This window comes from Canis lupus, chromosome 1 (assembly GCF_011100685.1).
Source record: "Canis lupus familiaris isolate Mischka breed German Shepherd chromosome 1, alternate assembly UU_Cfam_GSD_1.0, whole genome shotgun sequence".
In the NCBI taxonomy this organism is placed as follows: Eukaryota; Metazoa; Chordata; class Mammalia; order Carnivora; family Canidae; genus Canis; species Canis lupus.
This window is the reverse complement of record NC_049222.1, coordinates 3281197-3300434: the sequence shown is the minus strand read 5'-3', so window position 1 is coordinate 3300434 and position 19238 is coordinate 3281197. Positions and strand designations below refer to the sequence as shown.

Sequence of the window (19238 nt, the reverse complement as noted above, 5' to 3'; positions counted from 1 at the left end):
TTTGACCACCACCATGACAGATGAGGGAAAGGCTCAAGAGCTTTTCCAAATATTAAAAATATTTATCTTCCGGGAAAAAAAAAGGTTTAGTGTGCTCCAAAAAAACATAGTATTATTGGAATATCATCAGTAAAATCTATCATTATCAAAATTTTTAAAGAGAAAAACCAAGAATTACTCTTCAAAAATGCAAACGAAAGGTCGCGATTGGGTTTGCCAGACTTTACATGACAAACTGTTCCAAGAATCACAGAATGAGCACTGCATTTTCAGAGAGTAGTGTATTCTCCTGCTCCTTCCCACGGTTAATGAGTAAGAAAGGAAATGGGAAACAAGGGTCAGGGCATAATGTGTTACTGTTCAGTTATCTATACGGATGCTGATAAGATGGAGGTGCGGGTTCAGCAGAGGCTTCTCTACGGGATTAGACAAACAACTTTCTTGTACACTTTTATTGACTCAATATAATTTGAGTGTAATAGACTCTCACATAATACACTGTATAAACCCACAGTAAACTCTGTTCCAGAAAAATGGCTAAATCTAATAAGGAAAAAATGACGCAGATTTGTGTTTTGTCTTGGAGAAATGCACTAGGGTCATGTTCCTCACTAGAGAATATAAAATAGCCCTTCTGAAGCACTTGACTTTCTACATCCCTGGCCTTTCAGGTAAAAGCAACATCCATGAACCAGTTTCCAGGGAGAAGAGAGGAACAGTCTCAGTTATGCAGAGAAAGGTCTAAGTTCTCTAACTGGAACATCACCTTCTCCTAAAAAATAATGAATAAAATATCAAAACGCTTAAGATTTATAAAAACTAGGAAAATGATGAAAACAAAGTCAGCCAAGCATCTTTAAATATTTACATAGCTACTCTTTGGAAAGTCATCTGTTCCAATGAGCCATCTCTAAACCCACAGGGCTAGTTGAATCCAAGGAGATTAATTATAACTGCACACCAATCTGAAGTTACTCTTTTACTCAGCTGTCTGGTGCAAAAGAGAAGAGCAAAGTGTGTATGTGTACATGCATGCACATGCCACATGGTGAGGGAGCAGGCTCTGGACTATGCATGGAGGTGTCCCATCACCTGTTCTTTGCTCAGAAATGGCTGATGCCCCAGAGAAACCATTAATTCAACAGGCCAAAGGTGCTAATTAATGTGAACACATACGGGCAAATTAGCAAGAAAGGAGCCTGAAGTGGAGCTGACAGGCACCTGTGTCTGTACCCACCAGCCTAACTCTAAGAATACACTAGCTACGTAATGGCTGGGTTGTGGGGCCACCTGGGCCTGGGAAACCCAGGCAAGGGTTATCCAAGCACAGCGTTACCTGGGTGCAGAGTCTACCCAGATATGAGACTGCTATGGGAAACCAGGCCCCGAGGGTGCAGGACTGAGCCCCCACTACCTGGGCCTGGGTTATGCGAGTGCCAGGACTACCGGGTCAGAGAGCCACCGAGCCTGCATAACTTAGGCACGTGTTACCTGGGCACCTGACCTCCCTGGGTTTGGGGACACTTTGGGAAGGGGGACCAGGGCACAGGGCTCCCTGGACCTGTGCTGCCTGAATGCCGGGCTCCTGGGCCTGGGATGCCCGGGCTCTGGGCCATCCCGACATGGGGTCGCCTGGGTGCAGAGCTCCCTGAACCCAGCCAGCCACCCAGGCGCCCACGCTCACCTGGTGCGGGGTCGGCTGCACCCTCCTCTCCGCTCTCATCCGCAGCCTCGTCGGCCAGGCCCAAGCCCGGGGAGTCGGCGGCAGCACCACAGGCCGAGCCCGGGCTGCTGGGCTGCGAGGCCGAGTCGCCCTCGCTGAGCGAGCCGCAGCGCGCACGGGGTGCGCGGTCCCCAGGGCCATCGCGGTCTCGGCGCGCGCGCCGGTGCACCCGGGAGTGCAGCACCATCTGGTGGTAGGTGCGGAAGATCTTGCCGCACTCGAAGCACTCGGACGACTTGCCGTGGCCTGCGGGGGCGGCGGCGCGGCGGCTGGGGCGCGCGGCAGGCCTGGGGTCCAGGGGCCCAGGCGTGGGGTCCCCGGGCGCACCCGCTCGCTTGCGCGGGGGCCCCGGTGCGCCAGGCTCGGGCTCGCGCTTGCGCTTCTCCTGGCTCACCAAGATGTACTCGCGCCGCTCCTTGTCGAAGGCCACGTCCCCGGCCAACGCCTCGTCCCACGCCCCGTACTTGAGGTACTCGGCCGGCTCGGCCACCTTGCCCCGCGTGGCCAGCTGCCAGGCCTGGTAGCTGTTGACTGGGTCCAGCTCGGCCACACGCCGCCCCGCCTGCCCGCGGGCAGGCACACTGGCCACGGCGGGCCGCAGGTTCAGGCACTGGAGGAACAGCTGCTGGGAGTCCGGGGGGCCACCCTGGGCCGCGCCCTCCCCGGCCGGGGCCCGCGTCCGGCCGGCCTCCACCCGGCGGTGGATGGCGTTGTGCGCGTTCAAGCTGTCCAGGTTTGTAAACAGGTTCCCACACTTGGTGCAGACTTCGTAAAGGGACAGGCCGGCCACAATCATCTCTTCCTGCACCACGTTGTTGATGGTGGCTATGGGGTCCAGCTCGCTCTTGGGCTTGTTCTTGCTGCCTGTCTTGGGGCCGTGTGCCTTCATGTGGTTCTTGAGGAACCACGGCTCTTTGAATCTCCGGCCACAGATGTGGCAGCCATGGTCGAAGGAGCCTCTGTGCTTCTTCATGTGGGCCTTGAGGAACCAGGTCTGGCTGAAGGCCTGGCCACACACCTCACAAGGAAACTCGCCGGGGGTGAGCTCGGGCTTGCCGTTCTCCACGTAGGCCTCAGTGCCGCTGGGCCCCTGCGCTGTGATGTGGTCCCTGTCGATGTGGCTCAGCAGGGACTCCTCCCTCAGGGTCATGTAGCTGCACAGCCTGCACCTGAATGGCTTGTGAGCCTGGTGCACGTGCTGCTCCAGGTCCTTCTTCCGCTCAAACTTGCACTTGCAGAAGGAGCACTGGGCTGCCACCTTGCCCTCCTCTGGGACACAGACAGCCCCCTCAGCCTCCTTCTTGCTGCTCCTCAGCAGGATCTTGCTGTCGTCCAGCTGGGTGGCCCCGTTCAGGATCTTGTTGCAGGCTGAACTGCTCTTGGTAGGGCTGGTGCAGCCGTCCAGGCCCTCAGACACGCGCATCTCACCAGCCTCTGGCTCGTGGCCCTGGATCAGAGTGCCCGTGCGGTGGCTGCGGATATGGATCTTCAGGTTGCCCTTCTGGGAAGCCCTGTGGTCGCAGTAGGGACACTTGTAGGGCTTTTCCCCGGTGTGCTTGCGCATGTGCTGAGACAGAGAGCTCTGGAAGGGGAAGCTCTTGCCACAGATGCAGCAGCTGTGGCTCATGGCCTTGTCTCCGTCCACCTCGGGGCTCCTGCTGGCCCTGCTGGGGCTCGGGCCCCTTCTCAGCTCCACCTCAGCCTCTCGGTTGCGATCCATCTCCAGGACACGGGCTCCCCGGCCGGGGTGGGCACTTTCTGTCACGCGAGCCTGCCAGACAACGTCTTATCTCTCCATCTTCAGATGAGGCTCCTGCTTCCCAGCTGCAGAGACGCACCTGCCAGGACAGCCCGTGTATCCTACCTTGAAAGCATGGCAAGCAGCAGAGAGCACCTAAAACAGAAAAGACACAGAGATCTTAGGAACAAGGTTTCCCCCCGAAACAGGGACCCAGTAACATCCACAGGGAGTGATGGGGGCTCCTGAAAGATAGCGATCCAGTCCAAAGAAGACATCAACACAAATTCAAATAGATGTGCACGCAGCTGCTTTCCTCTACAAGATCAATAATTAAACAGTTATTGATAAGTGTGCGCTAAATCATTAAATAATTGTACATGATTGCACCCTAAAATAGTATTTCTGAAAAAAGATATCAAGTCTTTAAGGAGAGACAGAATGAGTAACATTGGCAGGGAGAGGGTGAGAAACACAGGCCACTGACCAAGGAGAGAGTGTGGGGATAAGAACCAAGGAGACAGGACCAGGGAGAAGGGCGGCCAAGGACACAGAGGCACAGCTCGTGGCCAGGACAAGTGAGCCGCAAAGGCAGTTCACAAACCTACTGCTGTGTTTAGACGTCAGGGAAACAAGACTTCAGCTGAGAGCACAAGTGATTTACCCTGAGCTCATGCAAGGTCTCCACCTGGAAGCGGCTGCTCGGCACGGAGGCCACAACTGACACCACTCTAGCTGCCTATGGCCATGAAACCGCTATGGCCTCCTAAAGCCCCAACCTGTGGGCCCTTCCCATTCCCATCCTATTCTTTTTATCCTGCACCACCACCCCAGTCCCCCAAAGGCACCCTAGGCTCTTGCTGTAGGGCTAAGTGTGGGCCCCAGCACAGAACACCCTCTGGACCCCAGGAGTCTTGCAGTCACCCCCCCGAACCCCCAATTTCTGCATAGGTTCCCATAGTACCTTCCCAGGGAAGCAGGGTATGCCTCTCCCTGGACACAGCAGGAGTCACACTGTGCCATCACTGTCATGTGCATGCCCATCCCACCTTCCAGAGAATGAGGGGCCACTCCTCCAGGTGTCTAGGTGTTTCTAGCACCCTGTGCACAAGCAGAGACAAAGCAGACAAGGGAGGTGGCCGAGTGCCGTGCCTGGCACACAGCGGGCAACCACCCACGCCGCAGGAAAGCCAACCTGAGTGCCTGTAAGCTGCCAAATGGACCCAAGACAGTACACACCAAAAAAGCAATTATCTGCAGTAAAAGAGAACTTCCATCTGATGTGTGATCAGTAGAATAAACAAAACAGTGAGCCAATTAGAAAGGATGGGAGAGAGACAGGGCATCTTTCCGAATAGTATTCTGAGGGGTTAGAAAGAGAGGCAGAGCTACACCACAGCTCCCCTGGGACGTGGTCTGTTTATCCTTCTTACCTCTAAGCAGAAATGAGAGGATTCTCATAGGGTCTCCCTATGGGGGCAGGGGTGGGACCCTAGACTTGCAGAGAGGCACCCAGATGGGCAGATTTTCTTTAAAACTAGCCATGACATATATAAAAAGGAAGTCATGTTTTGTATAAACTCACAACCTCATACACACTAAGAACTCTTCTGTAAAATTTACAAAGCATGAAGAAGTTAAAGGTTTCTCGTTTTAAACCAATGTACTAATACACATTTTTTTGCTCACAAAGGAAAGGTTCTGTCCCAGAAGACCCTGGGTGGCGACTCCTTGTCTGCTCTGGGTTGTCCAGCCTGACCTGTCTTCTGCAGAGTAGATGCAGGAAAGAATCCTGAGAGTAGAGCAGGGAAATGATGAGTATGGGGAACCTGCCCACCAGCAGGGATCTGAGCGCACGACACCTCCTGTCCACTTGGCCACGAGGGTGCAGCTGCCACAGCTGGCAGACGCCCCCCCCCCCAACAGACCACACCCCTCCTGCTTCCTTCAAACCCCGCCTCCCAGAGACCCTTAGAAGAAATCTTATTTAGTAGAAACTTAAATTTCTAAATTAAATTTAAAACCTAAATTTCTAATTATTAAAATTTTAAATTTTAAATTATGTACTCTAAGACAGGTCTTGACAAAGCGCCATGCCGCGGGTTTCCCAGGCACCTAAGGAAACCAGTGCAGCCAGAGCAGCAAAGTGTGGGAAGAGGTGGGAAGCAGAGAGGCACACAAGAGAGGAGTAAGGCTTACTCCTTACGCTAACAGGTGCATGGAGTTCCTGCAGCCAAGAGAGAGCCTCCCCGAAATCAACAACTCCAATAAGAGAAATACAGAAAAATTCCCCGTAAAATTGGACAAATGAGGTTAAAGAGAACACCTCTCAGTGATAATTTCAGCAAACTTAAGTACTTTTTTCAAGCTGTTTTGGTCCTGGCACCAGTTCTGGATGGTTGTGTGTTATGTATGGGTTACATGGCAAATGATCCTCCTGCATCCTACCCCAAGATTTATTTCATCCCCTCAAGATGCTGACTGTGATATACTAATATATGAACGAAGAAACACACTATTCACACTTAGCTCAATGATCTAATCTGGGCATAAAGATTTCGGAGTTTAAAGAAGTACACAGAAATAATTATACAGAGGAAAACACCACTGGAAACTGGTGGCTCTGAAATGATCCTACAGACCTCACTGGACCTCTCGCTGGTTGACCGACTATCAGAGGCAGACAGGTCTCAATTCAAGGGGATCAAACAGCCAAACACCAGCCACAAAGACAAGGTTCACGGAGTGCTGTGCTCAACTCACAAACGCACCTGGAAATAAAAGTGTATTTTTCTAGCAAGAAGACATGTTCCAATCATCACAAATGCCGATGCTCTGTGGTGGGCTGATTTCCTGCCTTCTTTGCCACCCCAAGTTCAGGAGCCCAGGGGCTGTGACCGGGAAAGGCTCCCCAGGCTGCCGGGCAGCTCCAGGGATGGGGTGCGGCAGGCCGGGAGTCCCAGCACCAGCATGGAGTGCGGCAGAGCAGACCCAGGGGCCCTGGCCCCCCATTAACCAGCCGGCTGGCTCTTGGGGGGCAGCCCTCACAGCCCAGGCTGAGAGGGAAGCCCCAGGGAGCCCCTCCTCAGGACGCCCCCCAGATCCCTGCACCCATCCGTAGGCAGCAAGCACCTACTGGGGCCAGACCTCCCATGGGACATCTGACGGCATCCTGCGTAGCCGCCCCAGGCCCTGGTGAACCACACAGGGGAGGCACAGGGATACATGCATCCGGCCACCCTGATGCCCTGCCTCCCCAGGCCCTGTGAGCCGCAGAGGGGAGGCGCAGGGGTGTGTGCACCAGGCCACCAGGGCGCAGGCGCAGGACCTGCCAGGTGGTCTCAGGCCCCCAAGAGCCTGGGCAGCTGGGCTGCCAGTCCAAGGGAAGTGACTGCACTTCCCTTCCCTCCCAGGGGGGTCCTCGTCCCCCGCTGTCCACACACGGCTGCCATCTTCGCTGCCTGACAGGGCCGGTTCCTCCCCAGGCCTGGCCTCCTGAGGTGTCTGATTCCCAACAGCCTGATCCGCCCAGGCCTGGGTACCCTCCCTCGGGGCCCAAACACGGCAGAGGGTCGGTTCTCATGGGCGCCCTCCAAGACCAGCTGAGAAGCGTTAGCCCCAAGCCAACGGGGCCTGTGAGTTCCAGGAGGATCCTCAAGGAAGGACATGAGCAGTGCCCCTGCCATCAGCAAAACAAGCTCTTCTTTCTTTTGTTTTCCTCTTCTCACCCACCCCCACTTTCAAAACTAAGCTTCACTATAAATCCCTGGGAGAGCTGCTCGGGCACAGTGTGAAAGAACTAAGAGATATTACCAAGGTGAAAATATATCAATGTGGAAATGGGGGGAAAAAAAACACTGTAACAGAAGTAATAACTTAAGCCCCAAACGCCACTATCTTAAGGAAATTGTAACATCAACAAAACTAGCTCCTCTTGAAAAAGGTCCCTAAATGGCCCCCTTCCTGACACCCACAGTCCACTAACAAAGTTCCTTGAGAACCTTTAGAGCAACAGTCAGAAAGTGATTTCCCAGCAACTGGCCCTCCTTCATCAGCGGCCAAATCAACAGATCTTTGATATTCTTTTTAGCTACAAGCAAAAACTGCTATTTAAGACAGGGTCATCGCTTCTTTTCCAAAAAAGAACAAGAATGCTGGCATCAGAGCTCTCAACTTAAAAATGCACCCCAGGCAGCCGCCCCAGTTAGGAGGCTCACGGGGAGGCAACCAGCCCTCCAGGGCTGCTGGCTCTGCTCTGCCGGCCTTTGGAAAACACCACCCCGGCCATGGCCGTGGGCTGGGCCTATGGGGTCTCAGATGGTCTCTCCACGCTCATCTGGTTCCCTGGTGGGGTGCGGGTCATGTCCCAACACCTCCACGAGAGGCAGTGTCATCCTGCTCCGTCCAAGTCAGGTACATGGCCGTATGGAGCCGCCTGTCTTTGACTCTCCCAGATGGACAAGCACATACCAAACAGGATTTACCGTTCCAACTTCTCCCACAATAACACATTAACCTAAAGATAACTTGTATTATAAAATGTATGAATAAATGTGAGCTCTTGATGCAGAACCAGAGTGATCCATCTTCCAGAGGCATGAATACAAGGAGGGGAGGAGCAAACACGTACGCATTTTAGCTGACACAGGACAACACAGCACCCACACACATACACAAACCACACAACCCCATCGGAACACACTGCTTGCTCATAATGAACCAGTCTTGTCGTCGCGTATTACAAACTTTTTCCGGGGCTGTAATTGGAAACTTGCCAGGCAAGACTATAATTTAATTGTTTATGCATAAAAATGGCTTGCTGATTAGGGTTTTAAAATAGATTTCCAATGGATCACTCCCTGTGTGTGCTTCTCTACTGAGAATGGTCTGAAGCCACTCTTTAAAAATATCTTCTACAGTTTTTGAAATGTCATTTTATAAAACATAATTTCATCACATTTATTTAAAAAAATAGGTAAAGTTTTTAAGAAAATAAAATTATGTATTCATAACATAAAAAAAAGCAATCCAGTGGAGATGGAGACAGGTGTTAAGAGGCAATATGGAAAAGCTGTGAAAGTAAGACATGCAGCTAAACTTTACCGAGCAATTGTGTGAACACATAAATAAGTTACTAGGTCTAAATCCACAGACGCAAGGTCGCTGTCACACCTTCCACAGATCCTCTCTCCACAGGCCTGCAGAGCACAACTGAAATGAAGGGACTTTCTCAAGACTGTTTGCACTCACTGGATTTGGGATTAATTTACTCTGTGGGTAAATGTTCCAACTAGTAAATCACTTCTCTGAGTGAGGATCCTGGCCCCAGGCAGGGCCCCAGCCCCCTGCCCTCCAGGGATGCCTGCACGAGCAAGCCCTGCACACCTAACATCCCGGACAGACAGGGACAGCCGGACAGCCGAAGGACCTAGAAAGAACCCATGTGCACCCCTGATGTCTCTGCTAACGGCCCAAGCCCCCTCCTGGGTGAGCGCCTCATGGTCAGCCCCACAGGTCAGCAGCAGGGCCTGTTTAACAAAAGTTTCATCCCAGTTCCTGAGAGCCTACAGGGCCCCGGGCCACTTACAGGAACTTAACGGTTCAAAGGTAAGAAACCACCTTCAGCTCGAGAAAATCCGAAGTCAGAAAGGGAAACATGTCAACACGCAGAAAACAATGTACTGGCAGTACTGCCCAAGCACCAGCAGGACAGGTAGATGTTTCCAGGAGGGCAGGGAGGGACATGATGACCTGAATTGACAGAGTTGGCTCGGTATTTCAGAGAAGTTGAGGCTCCTTCCAGAATGCGGAATGCAGCAGAACTGAGCGGAGAGACCAACTCTCCCGAGGCAGGGACCCAACCAAGAATCCCGATGGTCCCATGTGACCTTGCCTCTCTCCTCCTTCCCACCAACACCCAGTAAACACCGTCGACGGCCTGCTGGCAGGCCATTCAATGCACTGCTGAATCCACGCACCCTGCATCTCAAGCCTAAAGACATTCCAGGTGCAGACCTGGGCCGGCCTGACACATCTGCCCTTCACAGCACTCATGCCCTGAAGATGAGGCCCCAACTCCCCGACGGGACTTACAAGGGCCTGAGCCCCTGTGCTGCTGGGTGTGTGTCCCCCAGACCCCCTCAATGACCGTGAGCTCCTACATGCCCAGGCAGATGCACACTCCCTCTCACCTCTGGGCCTACCATGGTTCTCAGCCCACCTACCCACGTGACATCTCACCTGACCCCTGGTACCCATGCGACTCCATCAGGACCCTCCCCGAGGTCTCTGCATGGCCCCAGCACTACCCTAGCCCACATCTGTACGTGTTACTGTTACTGCTTCTTCGATTGGTCACCTGTATGTTAGAGGACAAGTTTTCCCCCCACGGAATGCCCCGTGCAAGCACAGAGCCAAGCACACCCTGGTCACCGAGGTGCTGTAGCCCGTGAGTTTCAGATCAGACTACCCAAGCTCCAAACTCAGTTATGCCACTCACTCAGATGAGCCATATGACCCCTGTCTTAATCTCTCTGATCCTCAGTCCACTTCACTTTTTAAATGTAAATGATGGTAATGATAAACTATATAATAGTAATTTTGTGAGCTTTAAATTGATGCATTCTAGGTACAATATTTAACACATGGTAAATGGCTAACATGTTACATATTATTATTAATAACTGTTAGATAAGTAAATGAAATGTCAGTGCGGGACCCAAAGATACCTACTCACTGACAGTGACAATATTCAGTTTAATAAATTCAAAAGGACAAAATAATAGAAGCTTAGGAAACTGAGTTAGAAATCACTAGTGACCCCTATGTGTTCAGTGGGGTCTGATGGGTCCACTACAAAAGGTTACTCAACACAACTCTAAAGACTTCCACCAGCTATAACTACCCACAGCAGACATGCTCAAACACATTCTAGCTCCCAAACTCTTTATAAAAACTAAACTTCAATAAAGACTAAATATTAAATAAGATTTGAGGATTACTATTTTGTTAGGTTGGTAATATAGATAATATTCTAATTCTAATAAACTAATAAATTCTTAGGTTTTTTTTGGAAACATTATTAAATATTTTAGAAGTGGTTTACAAAAAAAGAGAAAGGCTAATACATCAAAATGTTAACAACTGCTGGATCTAGATAGTAAGTGTGGGTATTTTTATTTGTCTGATACTAAAACCAGACAAAAACACCACAAAAAAAATGAAAATTATCAACCAATATCCTTGATGAACAGAGATCCAAAAGTCCTCATCAAAATATTAGCAAATGGAATTCAACAATACTTTAAAAGGTTCATTCACCATGATCAAGTAGGATTTATTCCAGGGATATAAGGATGGTTCCACATCCACAAATAAGTCAATGTGATACATATACTGCATTGACAAAATGAAGGATAAAAATCACATGATCATCTCAATACACGTAGAAAAAGCACTTGACAAAATTCAGCATCCATTTATAATAAAAATTCAACAAAGCAGGTATAGAGAGAACAGATTTCAACATAATAAAGGCCATATATGACAAACCCACAATCAACATCATAATCAATGGGGAAAAGCTAAGAGCTTTTCTTCTAAGATCAAGAACAAGACAAAGATTTCCACTCTCTCCACCATTATTCAACCTAGTATTGAAAGTCCTAGCTAGAGCAGTAAGGCAATAAAAAGGAATAAAAGGCATCCGAATCAGAAAGGAAGAAACAAAACTGTCACTATTTGTAGATGACATGATATAAATACAGAAAACTCTAAAGACTCATCAAAAAACTCTTAAACGAACTCATTAGAGTTAAAGGATACAAAACCAATATACAGAAATCTGTGGCATCTCTATATGTTAATTACAAACTATCAGAAAGATAAATTAAGAAATCCCAGGGGCGCCTGGGTAGCTTGGTTGGTTGGACGGCCGACTCTTGGTTTCGACTCAGGTCATGATCTCAAGAGTCGTGAGATCTAGCCCCATGTCAGGTTCCACACTCAGTGCAATCTCTTTAAGATTCCCTCCCTCTGTCCCTCCCCCAATTCATGCATGCGTGCACACACTCTCTCTCTTTCAAATAAATAAATCTTTAAAATAAATAAATAAATAAATAAATCTTTAAAAGAAGAAGAAGAAAGCAATCCCATTTACAATTGCATCAAAAAGAGTAAAATACCTAGGAATAAAGACATGTACACTGAAAATTACAAATGGTTAGATACAAATTTAAAAATATCCTATACTCATTGATCACAAGAATATTGCTAAAGCATCAATATCACCCATAGCAATCTACACATTCAATGTAATCCCTATCAAAATTCCAATGGCATTTTTCAAAGAACTAGAACAAATAACTCTAAAATTTGTATGGAATCCAAAAGACCCCAAATAGCCAAAGCAATCCTGAGAAAGAATAAAGCTGGTGGCATCATTCTCCCTATACTACAAAGCTATAATAATCAAAACAATATGGTATTGGCATAAAAACAGATACACCGACCAAAGGAACAGACTTGAGAACCCAGAAATAAGCCCACATGTATACAGACCATTAATTTACAACAAAGGCGCCAAGGACATACAATGGTGAAAGCAGTGTCTTCAATAAATGGTGTCGGGAAGAGTGGGAAGCCACACGCAAGAGAATGCAACTAGTCCGCTATCTTACCATACACAAAGATTAACTCAAAACGGATTAAAGACTTGAATGTAAGACTTGAAACCATGAAACTCCTAGAAGAAAACATAGAAAGCTCCATGACATTGGTGTTAGCAGTGTGCTTGTGAATCTGACTCCAAAGGCAAGGGAAATAAAAGCAAAAATAAACATGTGGGAGCACAATGAATGAAGAAGCTTCTGCACAGAGAAGGAAACAATCACCGAAACAAAAAGGCAACCTATTAAGAAAAGATATTTGCAAATCATATATCCAACAAGGGGTTAATATTCAAAATATATAAAGAATTCCTACAACTCAACAATTTAAAAAACAACCTGATTTAAAAATGGGAAGAAGAAAAATAAGAAGAATAAGGAAAAAAAAAAAAAAGAAAAAAAAAAGGAAAAAATGGGAAGAAGAGCTGAAGAGGCATTTTTCCAAAGACATACACAGATGGTCAACAGGCACAGGAAACGGTGTTCAACATCACTAATTATTAGAAAATTACAAATCAAAACCACAACGAGATATCACCTCATACCTGTTAGAATGGCAATTATCAAAAAGACAAGAAATAACAAGTGTTGGAGAAAAGGGAACCCTTGTACACTGTCAGTGGGAATGTCAAACCATATGGAGAGTTCTGAAAAAAATTAGAACTATGATATGATCCAGCTATTCCATTGCTAGGTGTCTACCCTACATGAAGAAAACAAAAAAACTAATTCAAAAAGATACGTGCACCGCCCCCTCCATGTTCACGCAGCACTATTGACAGTAACCAACATTTGGAAGCAACCTCAGCACCCATCGAGGGATGAATGGGTCAAGAGGATGTGTGGTGCATATACACACACACAATGGAATACAACTCGGCCGTGAAGGATGGAATCTCGCCGCATGCACTAACACAGGTGGACCTTCAGAGATGAGGCCAAGTGAAGTAAGTCAGGCGAACAAAGACAAATACCATATGATTCCACTCACATACAGAATCTGAAAAAAATAAGACAGTATTAAAACAAACTCATAGATACAGAGAAGAGATCAGTAGTGACTCCAGGGTGAGCGAAATGGGGGTCACTGTGCGCGGACAGATGGCGACTCGTCTTTTGGTAGCAATCACAGTGCAGTGTACGCAGATGTCAAATTATAATGTTGTACACCTTATGTGTGCATCGTGTTATATCCCAATCGCACCTCATAAAAAAACAGAATGTTGGAATATTATTCAGTCAAAAGTAAACAAATGTAAATGAAGCACCTCTACATCATTTTGTTTTTTACTGTTAATTGCTGGAGACTCTATGTATGTTTCTTTGTCTTCCTGTTTTCATGGGTTTTTGGAAGTTTTTCACAAAAGAAGTTTAAAAAGATTTACTCCCACTTGCAACCCCAGTAAAGAACACAATTCAAAGAGTGGCTCTGGGGAAGCCTGGTGGGCCTTCCCCCTCCTGCCTTTTCTTTCCCTCCCCTCCCCCGCACTCCTCCCCCCATTCAGGTCCTGGAGGAAGATCAGAGAGCTCTGAGGAATACAGTTTGAGAACACTACCTTTTGTTGATTCTAGAATTGAAAGAGAAAAAGAAAAAAAAGAAAAGAAAAGAAAAGAAAAAAAAGAAAAAGAAAAAGAAAAGAAAGAAAAGAAAAGAACAAAAAAAAGAAAAGAAAGAAAAGAAAGAAAAGAAAGAACGAAAAGAAAAGAAAGAAACGAAAAGAAAGAAAAAACAGAAACCAACAAGGAAAGGAAGGGAATGGAAGGAAGTGCTTCGCGTTGCCGTTCACTTGTCATTCCTTCCTTTAGTTCCTACGCTTTCCCTTCCTACCGTCCCGACGCCCCCCCATCCTTCCTCCGGCCTTCCTCCCCTTCCTTCCGTCCTCCTTATCCCCTCCGTGTCCCCTTCGGTCCCCTTCCTCTTCCTCCCTTCAAGGAAAGGAAAGGAAAGGAAAGGAAAGGAAAGGAAAGGAAAGGAAAGGAAAGGAAAGAAGAAAGAAAGAAGAAAAGATCGATCATCTGAGTAGTAAACTGTTTGGATGAAAAGTAGTATTTTAAGAGACTGCTTGCTGATGCTTCAGAGGCTTGCCCAGAGACACTCAGGAATCCACGCCAAGCTGGGTCACAGCCTTCCTGCAGACAGCACAGTGGCTTTCCAGCCACATGAACTAACCCCAGCTGGTTCCTGGGACTCACAGTGACCCTTTCCACCGCTTCCCAGGGCAAAAAAAAAAAAAAAACAGTCATACAGCTGAGTTTTCTTTCCCACATTTTAACCAATCATTTTCTAACCAGTTAAATATGGCATCGCCAGGGGAAAAAGGTAAAATTCCCTGTATTTTTAAACAGTAAGCACAGCTCTAACTCTACAGGAAATCTTGCCATTCTGCTCTGTGAAATAAATCCACCAATGGATTCTGTACTTAACTGATTTCCCTAAAACTATCACAGATAATTCTATCAACATCTTATGCAGCACAAACAACCCAAAGGCTGATTTTCAAGTAACGTCTAATATTTTGAGTAATTTGCATAACAAAACAACTCTGCAAGTTTCTTTAAACCCACCCAAGCTGGACAGGAGGCATACAGAGGGTCCAAGGGGCTCCTGGAGAACTGGAAGAGGCCTCTCCTACTCTGAGCTGAGAGTTTTCAGTTTAGGGAAGCAGAACCTGAAGCCTGTCCTGTTTTTCAAAGAAGTCTCCAGTTGGGTACTTGTTCAGTTCTGGTTCATCAGTTAACCGTATCATGCTAGTAAGAAGTAGGTCTGCTCTCCTGGGCACCCAGGGGTCACTCGTCTTGCCTCCCTGGTCACCTTCAGGGTGGGGGCTGGGTTCCGGGGAGGGAGGCAGGATTGGCCTGAGTAAGGGAAGAGTTGGTGAAATCTGAAAAGTCTCAGGGAGGCCGGGAGGATGCCCTTACAAAGAAAACAGTTCTCAGCACACAGCTCAGGATATTTACGGGAGTATTATGGCTCCAAGAGGCAAGTCATAAAATAAAAAGAATGAGTCTCCGGCCTGGCCTGGCCTGGCGGTGCACGTCTGAAGGCGAGGCCCCTGGCGGGCAGGACTCGCTGCAGGGCAAGCCCAGCACATGGGCCCCAGTGGGTGCTGGGCCACTTGGCTCGGTACACTGCCCGTCTGTTCGCCCGAAGACAATGACAGGGGCTCTACTCCTTACACTATAGTATTATGGGCAGGAATTCAAATACATCATTAACATCGTGCACAGGCTTATCTACTGCAGAGACAAAACGCCCATTCTTTGAACAAATGGGGTGAAGTCCCACAACAATGAGGAGTTCCTCTCTGCATACACCAATCTGGCCCACATGAACAATCCCAGGCTTATAGTCCGCAGCCCAGTCCGAGCCACTGCATGAAGTGATGCATTCACTGCTCCGAGTAAGGACCGTCGCTGACAAGGCCTTGAGGCTGCCTGGCTCAGGCCAATCAATAATCCATTATGAGCAAACTACATTTCCACTCTAATAAGAAGAAATGAATAAAGGGCCACCAGAATCAGCGGCATTCACAAGGAGCCCCACCCCACCTCCCCCACAAGGGGAAGGAGGACACAAACCCACTATCCTGGGGCCTAAGGAACACACAACCGCCCACGGGTACGGCAAGTCTGTGTCCCAAGAACAATGTGCCGGACGTTTCTGCCAAAGGCCCTTGTTTTCAAGGTGAGTCTCAAACATGCTTTGTTCAGCACGGAAGGCAGGAGACCAGACCCTCAGGGCCACGAGGACGAAATCCCATTTTCTCAAACAAAGGTTTCCTGTGAATTCTCTAGCACCCAACACAGCAAGCAAGAGCCCACATACTCGGTAGTCCCCAAATGTAGTTAACTGTCTCTGATAAGGCTTTACTACGCAAACTCCGAGGCCTTGTGGCCAGACTCACTGCAACCCTGTAGCTCAGGCCCAGGCTGCAGCCACCGGCTCCATGCACAGCACAAACGACTGCTCCCACCTCACTGTGACTGCGAGGAGGCTCCCTTTTATGAAGTTGTTTACCACAATCTGTCAAACACCCAAATAAACTCCTGGTCCTGAAAAGAGAGATTCCATCATCACCTCCCAAGAGAAGGTGGAAATAGAAGCACACCGTTCACAACGGTATGCCCAGACAGTTCCAAAAGAAAATATGAGTTAACATCAGTATAAACGCTGCCCATAGGTCCTTTTACTAAACTAGAAAGACCGGCAGTCAAATCTTACCTTATGGGAGATGAAAAAAGCAGATGAACACAATCTAATTATTGATTACATGCAGGAAAGCCCAAGAATAGATGGGGGAGGATATGGGGGTCTTCCCTCCCCAGTCATTAATAACATATCCAGAAAAATCCAAAGTAGTCATGGAGACTTTAATAAGAGGCATCCATGTGAAAATAAGCAGGGGCTGGATGTTTTAATACCAAAAAGAAAGAAGCATGCTTTTCCTAGTTCTTTTTCCTTTGCTCTCCAAAATCAACACATCCCTGTCGCTGGCTATTTACTATGTCCAAGTCTCATAGGATGTAGTGACTTTATCAATCTATTTGTCCCTAAAAAAGTGAACTTCTCTAAACTGGAAAAACAAAAAAAAGGAAAAAGGAAAGAAAAAGGAGGAAAAAAATGAAAAATAACAGGAGCCAGAGCTTGCTCTGTAAGGTTCTGATCAATGTCCGGCTGGACCCCTGGCTGGCCGCGAATATCGGGGCCCTGAGGGCACATGCAGTCCTGGAACCCCACAGCCACTGCCAGTACAGCTACTGATCCAGTCAACCTTTCCATCAAGAGCTCACATCCCCCAAACTGGGCGCGCGGGTGAAGTCTGCAGCCACCAGAGGCTGCTCAGCATTTTACAAAAATAGAGAGTAAATCATTCGCTTCACTACATGAACCACAAAAGCCGTCAAGTTTTTATGTTGACTTTTTTTCCATGCTGCATCAAGGGGATGAAAGCCTAAGTTCTGATCAATTCAGAAGTGCTGAAAACATGGGGGATACCAGAGAAAAATCAAGACTCATAAATTTCTGGTTTTAAAACAAACCTGGAAGACAAGAAGGCTTTAGTAAACTGCAAGGGAAAAAAAATATATCCCATTTACAAGCAGAGGATAAGTTTTTACTGAGCGTAAACCCCAAAGTGTAGAAACGATAACCTAGTCAGTGCCTGGCAGAAATTTTTTTTAACAGAAATTGTCAACTGTGAAAATAAAATAATCCCGTGTAGAAACTTGCCATGTTTTCTCAGTAGGTGACACTTCCTGGTCTACTGGACGTAGCTTTCTGAAATCTGTGTCAGTGGACTGTAAACCATATTTTAACAGAAGTAAGTTCCTATAAATGAACTGTATTTTACTCCATGGAAACCAAGAACAAAAGACAGTACTTGCCCCCCAACACATTCACATTGACCTATTTTTCCAGACTTTTACCTAAAACCAACATTTTTCTCCCAGCCTAAGAACACAGTCTGCAATGAATACCTATCGAACATTATCGCCTTCCTCTCTGCTTTTTGTGAACAGCCGTCAAATAAAGAACTGTGCCCAAGAATACAAAGAGAGATAATTATGTGCAGTAAACCATAAAACATTCTGTTAAACATTACCTTCCGAGGTAGTGCTGTTTAGCAGAGAAGCCAGCCCACCAAAAAAATCCCTTCTTTAAGAGCACACACTGAGAAATAAACATTCCGTGATCAATTTTACTGAATTCTAAGCAACAGCACACCAAACGTTTTCTGTAAAGATACCCTGGACTGAGCTGCTTTTGGTAGGACGGCAGAAAGGCATGCCGCCCGCGCAAGAAATTATTTAAGACCCTGTTTGCCCTTGTGCGGACACCAATCGATACTTTAGGAGGATCAAAATTAGAAACGGACAGATCTTCCCCAAATGCGTTAGAATCTAAAGCACATACAGGGTAACCAGCTTAAATTTTCCAGATCCATTACTGCCAATAACTACTGTAACATGACCTAGTTTATCTCCAACACACAACGCACCTTTGAGAGCAGCTGGATATTTCAGCCTCTTAAGGAGAGCGATCTGTCAGAGAATGTTTACAAAGAGCAATTCTTGACAAGAACATGATGTCACATCGCCCTAGGATTTATCCTGCATCGCTTGTCTAAAAATATATTTTCAAGCACACTTAATGACACATCCCTGCAAGTTCTAACTTCTGATATCTTCAGACCATGTCTACCTTTCTTGCAAGGAACAAAAAAAAAAAAGGATAAACACGCAAAATACCACGTTAACTCCCCATAAGAATGGTATTGTGTTATTCGGCTACAGAATTGAAGGAAAGGCCATGTGTGAAGCGATCGTGGAGGAACTCCAAGAAATGGGGGCGGGATGCTTTCGAAGCCAGAACATCTTATCCACCAACAGCTTTGGGGGAAAAGTGAAGGTAGATAAAGATACAACCCAGCTCGCTTTCGGATCTCAGAGCCCGGGGGCCCCCTGGGGAGGGAGATTCGGGGTGGCCGCAGGCATCTCTGCCCTGGGCCCCGGGCAGGACCATCAGGGGATAGAGCGCAGTGCTTTATTTAAGGGGCACAGTAGTGTCTCTGTGGCTCACTGCAGCAGGGTCCTCCTTCTCTGTCCCTTCGGCCCCCACCCCGCCACTCCACCACTCCAACACCCAGCAGCACGACACGCACCAGGTCCCCCAGCCAGGGGTCCAGTGCCTCGGGGGGACGGCAGGCACTGCCAAGGGACAGACCAAGGTTCTAGGGGTGTGCGGGCCCAGCGAGGGAGCCGAGCGCACAGCTGGGTGTGGACCCGGGACGGGGTCGGGGGCCCTGCTCCTGCGTCTAGGGACAGTGCCATCCACACTGGGGACCCTGGCTCCTGAAAATGACTCCAGAATTCAAGTTTATGGAGACAAACTCTGGAAATGCCAACTTGGTGGAAGGGGCAGCTCCTCGTAAACATCCTGTTTCGACACGCACGATGCACATGACACACACGACACACGCGACACACACGTCAACAGGAGTCGGTGGCACGGAGATGCCACGTCACAGCACACCTGTGCTGCAGGAGCGGATCCCTCGTGAGCAAGACCTCCCCAAGGGGGAGAGCAAACAGTGGAAGGTGTGCAGTTCAC

General features: G+C 48.0%; 1 protein-coding gene across 14 annotated transcripts in view; it reads right to left on the bottom strand.

The window, feature by feature from the left end:
* Nucleotides 1-19238, bottom strand: part of ZNF516 (zinc finger protein 516) — a 124595-nt gene that overhangs the window by 71513 nt on the left and 33844 nt on the right. For 13 of the 14 annotated variants that reach the window (XM_038525749.1, XM_038525754.1, XM_038525755.1 and 10 more), the window contains one exon: nucleotides 1685-3617. In XM_038525749.1, coding sequence (XP_038381677.1) covers nucleotides 1685-3443 — 1759 coding nt within the window. In that variant the 5' untranslated portion in view covers nucleotides 3444-3617. Of the gene's footprint in view, nucleotides 1-1684; nucleotides 3618-5150; nucleotides 5254-19238 lie in introns of all 14 variants that reach the window. The other variant, XM_038525753.1, reaches the window with a different exon arrangement.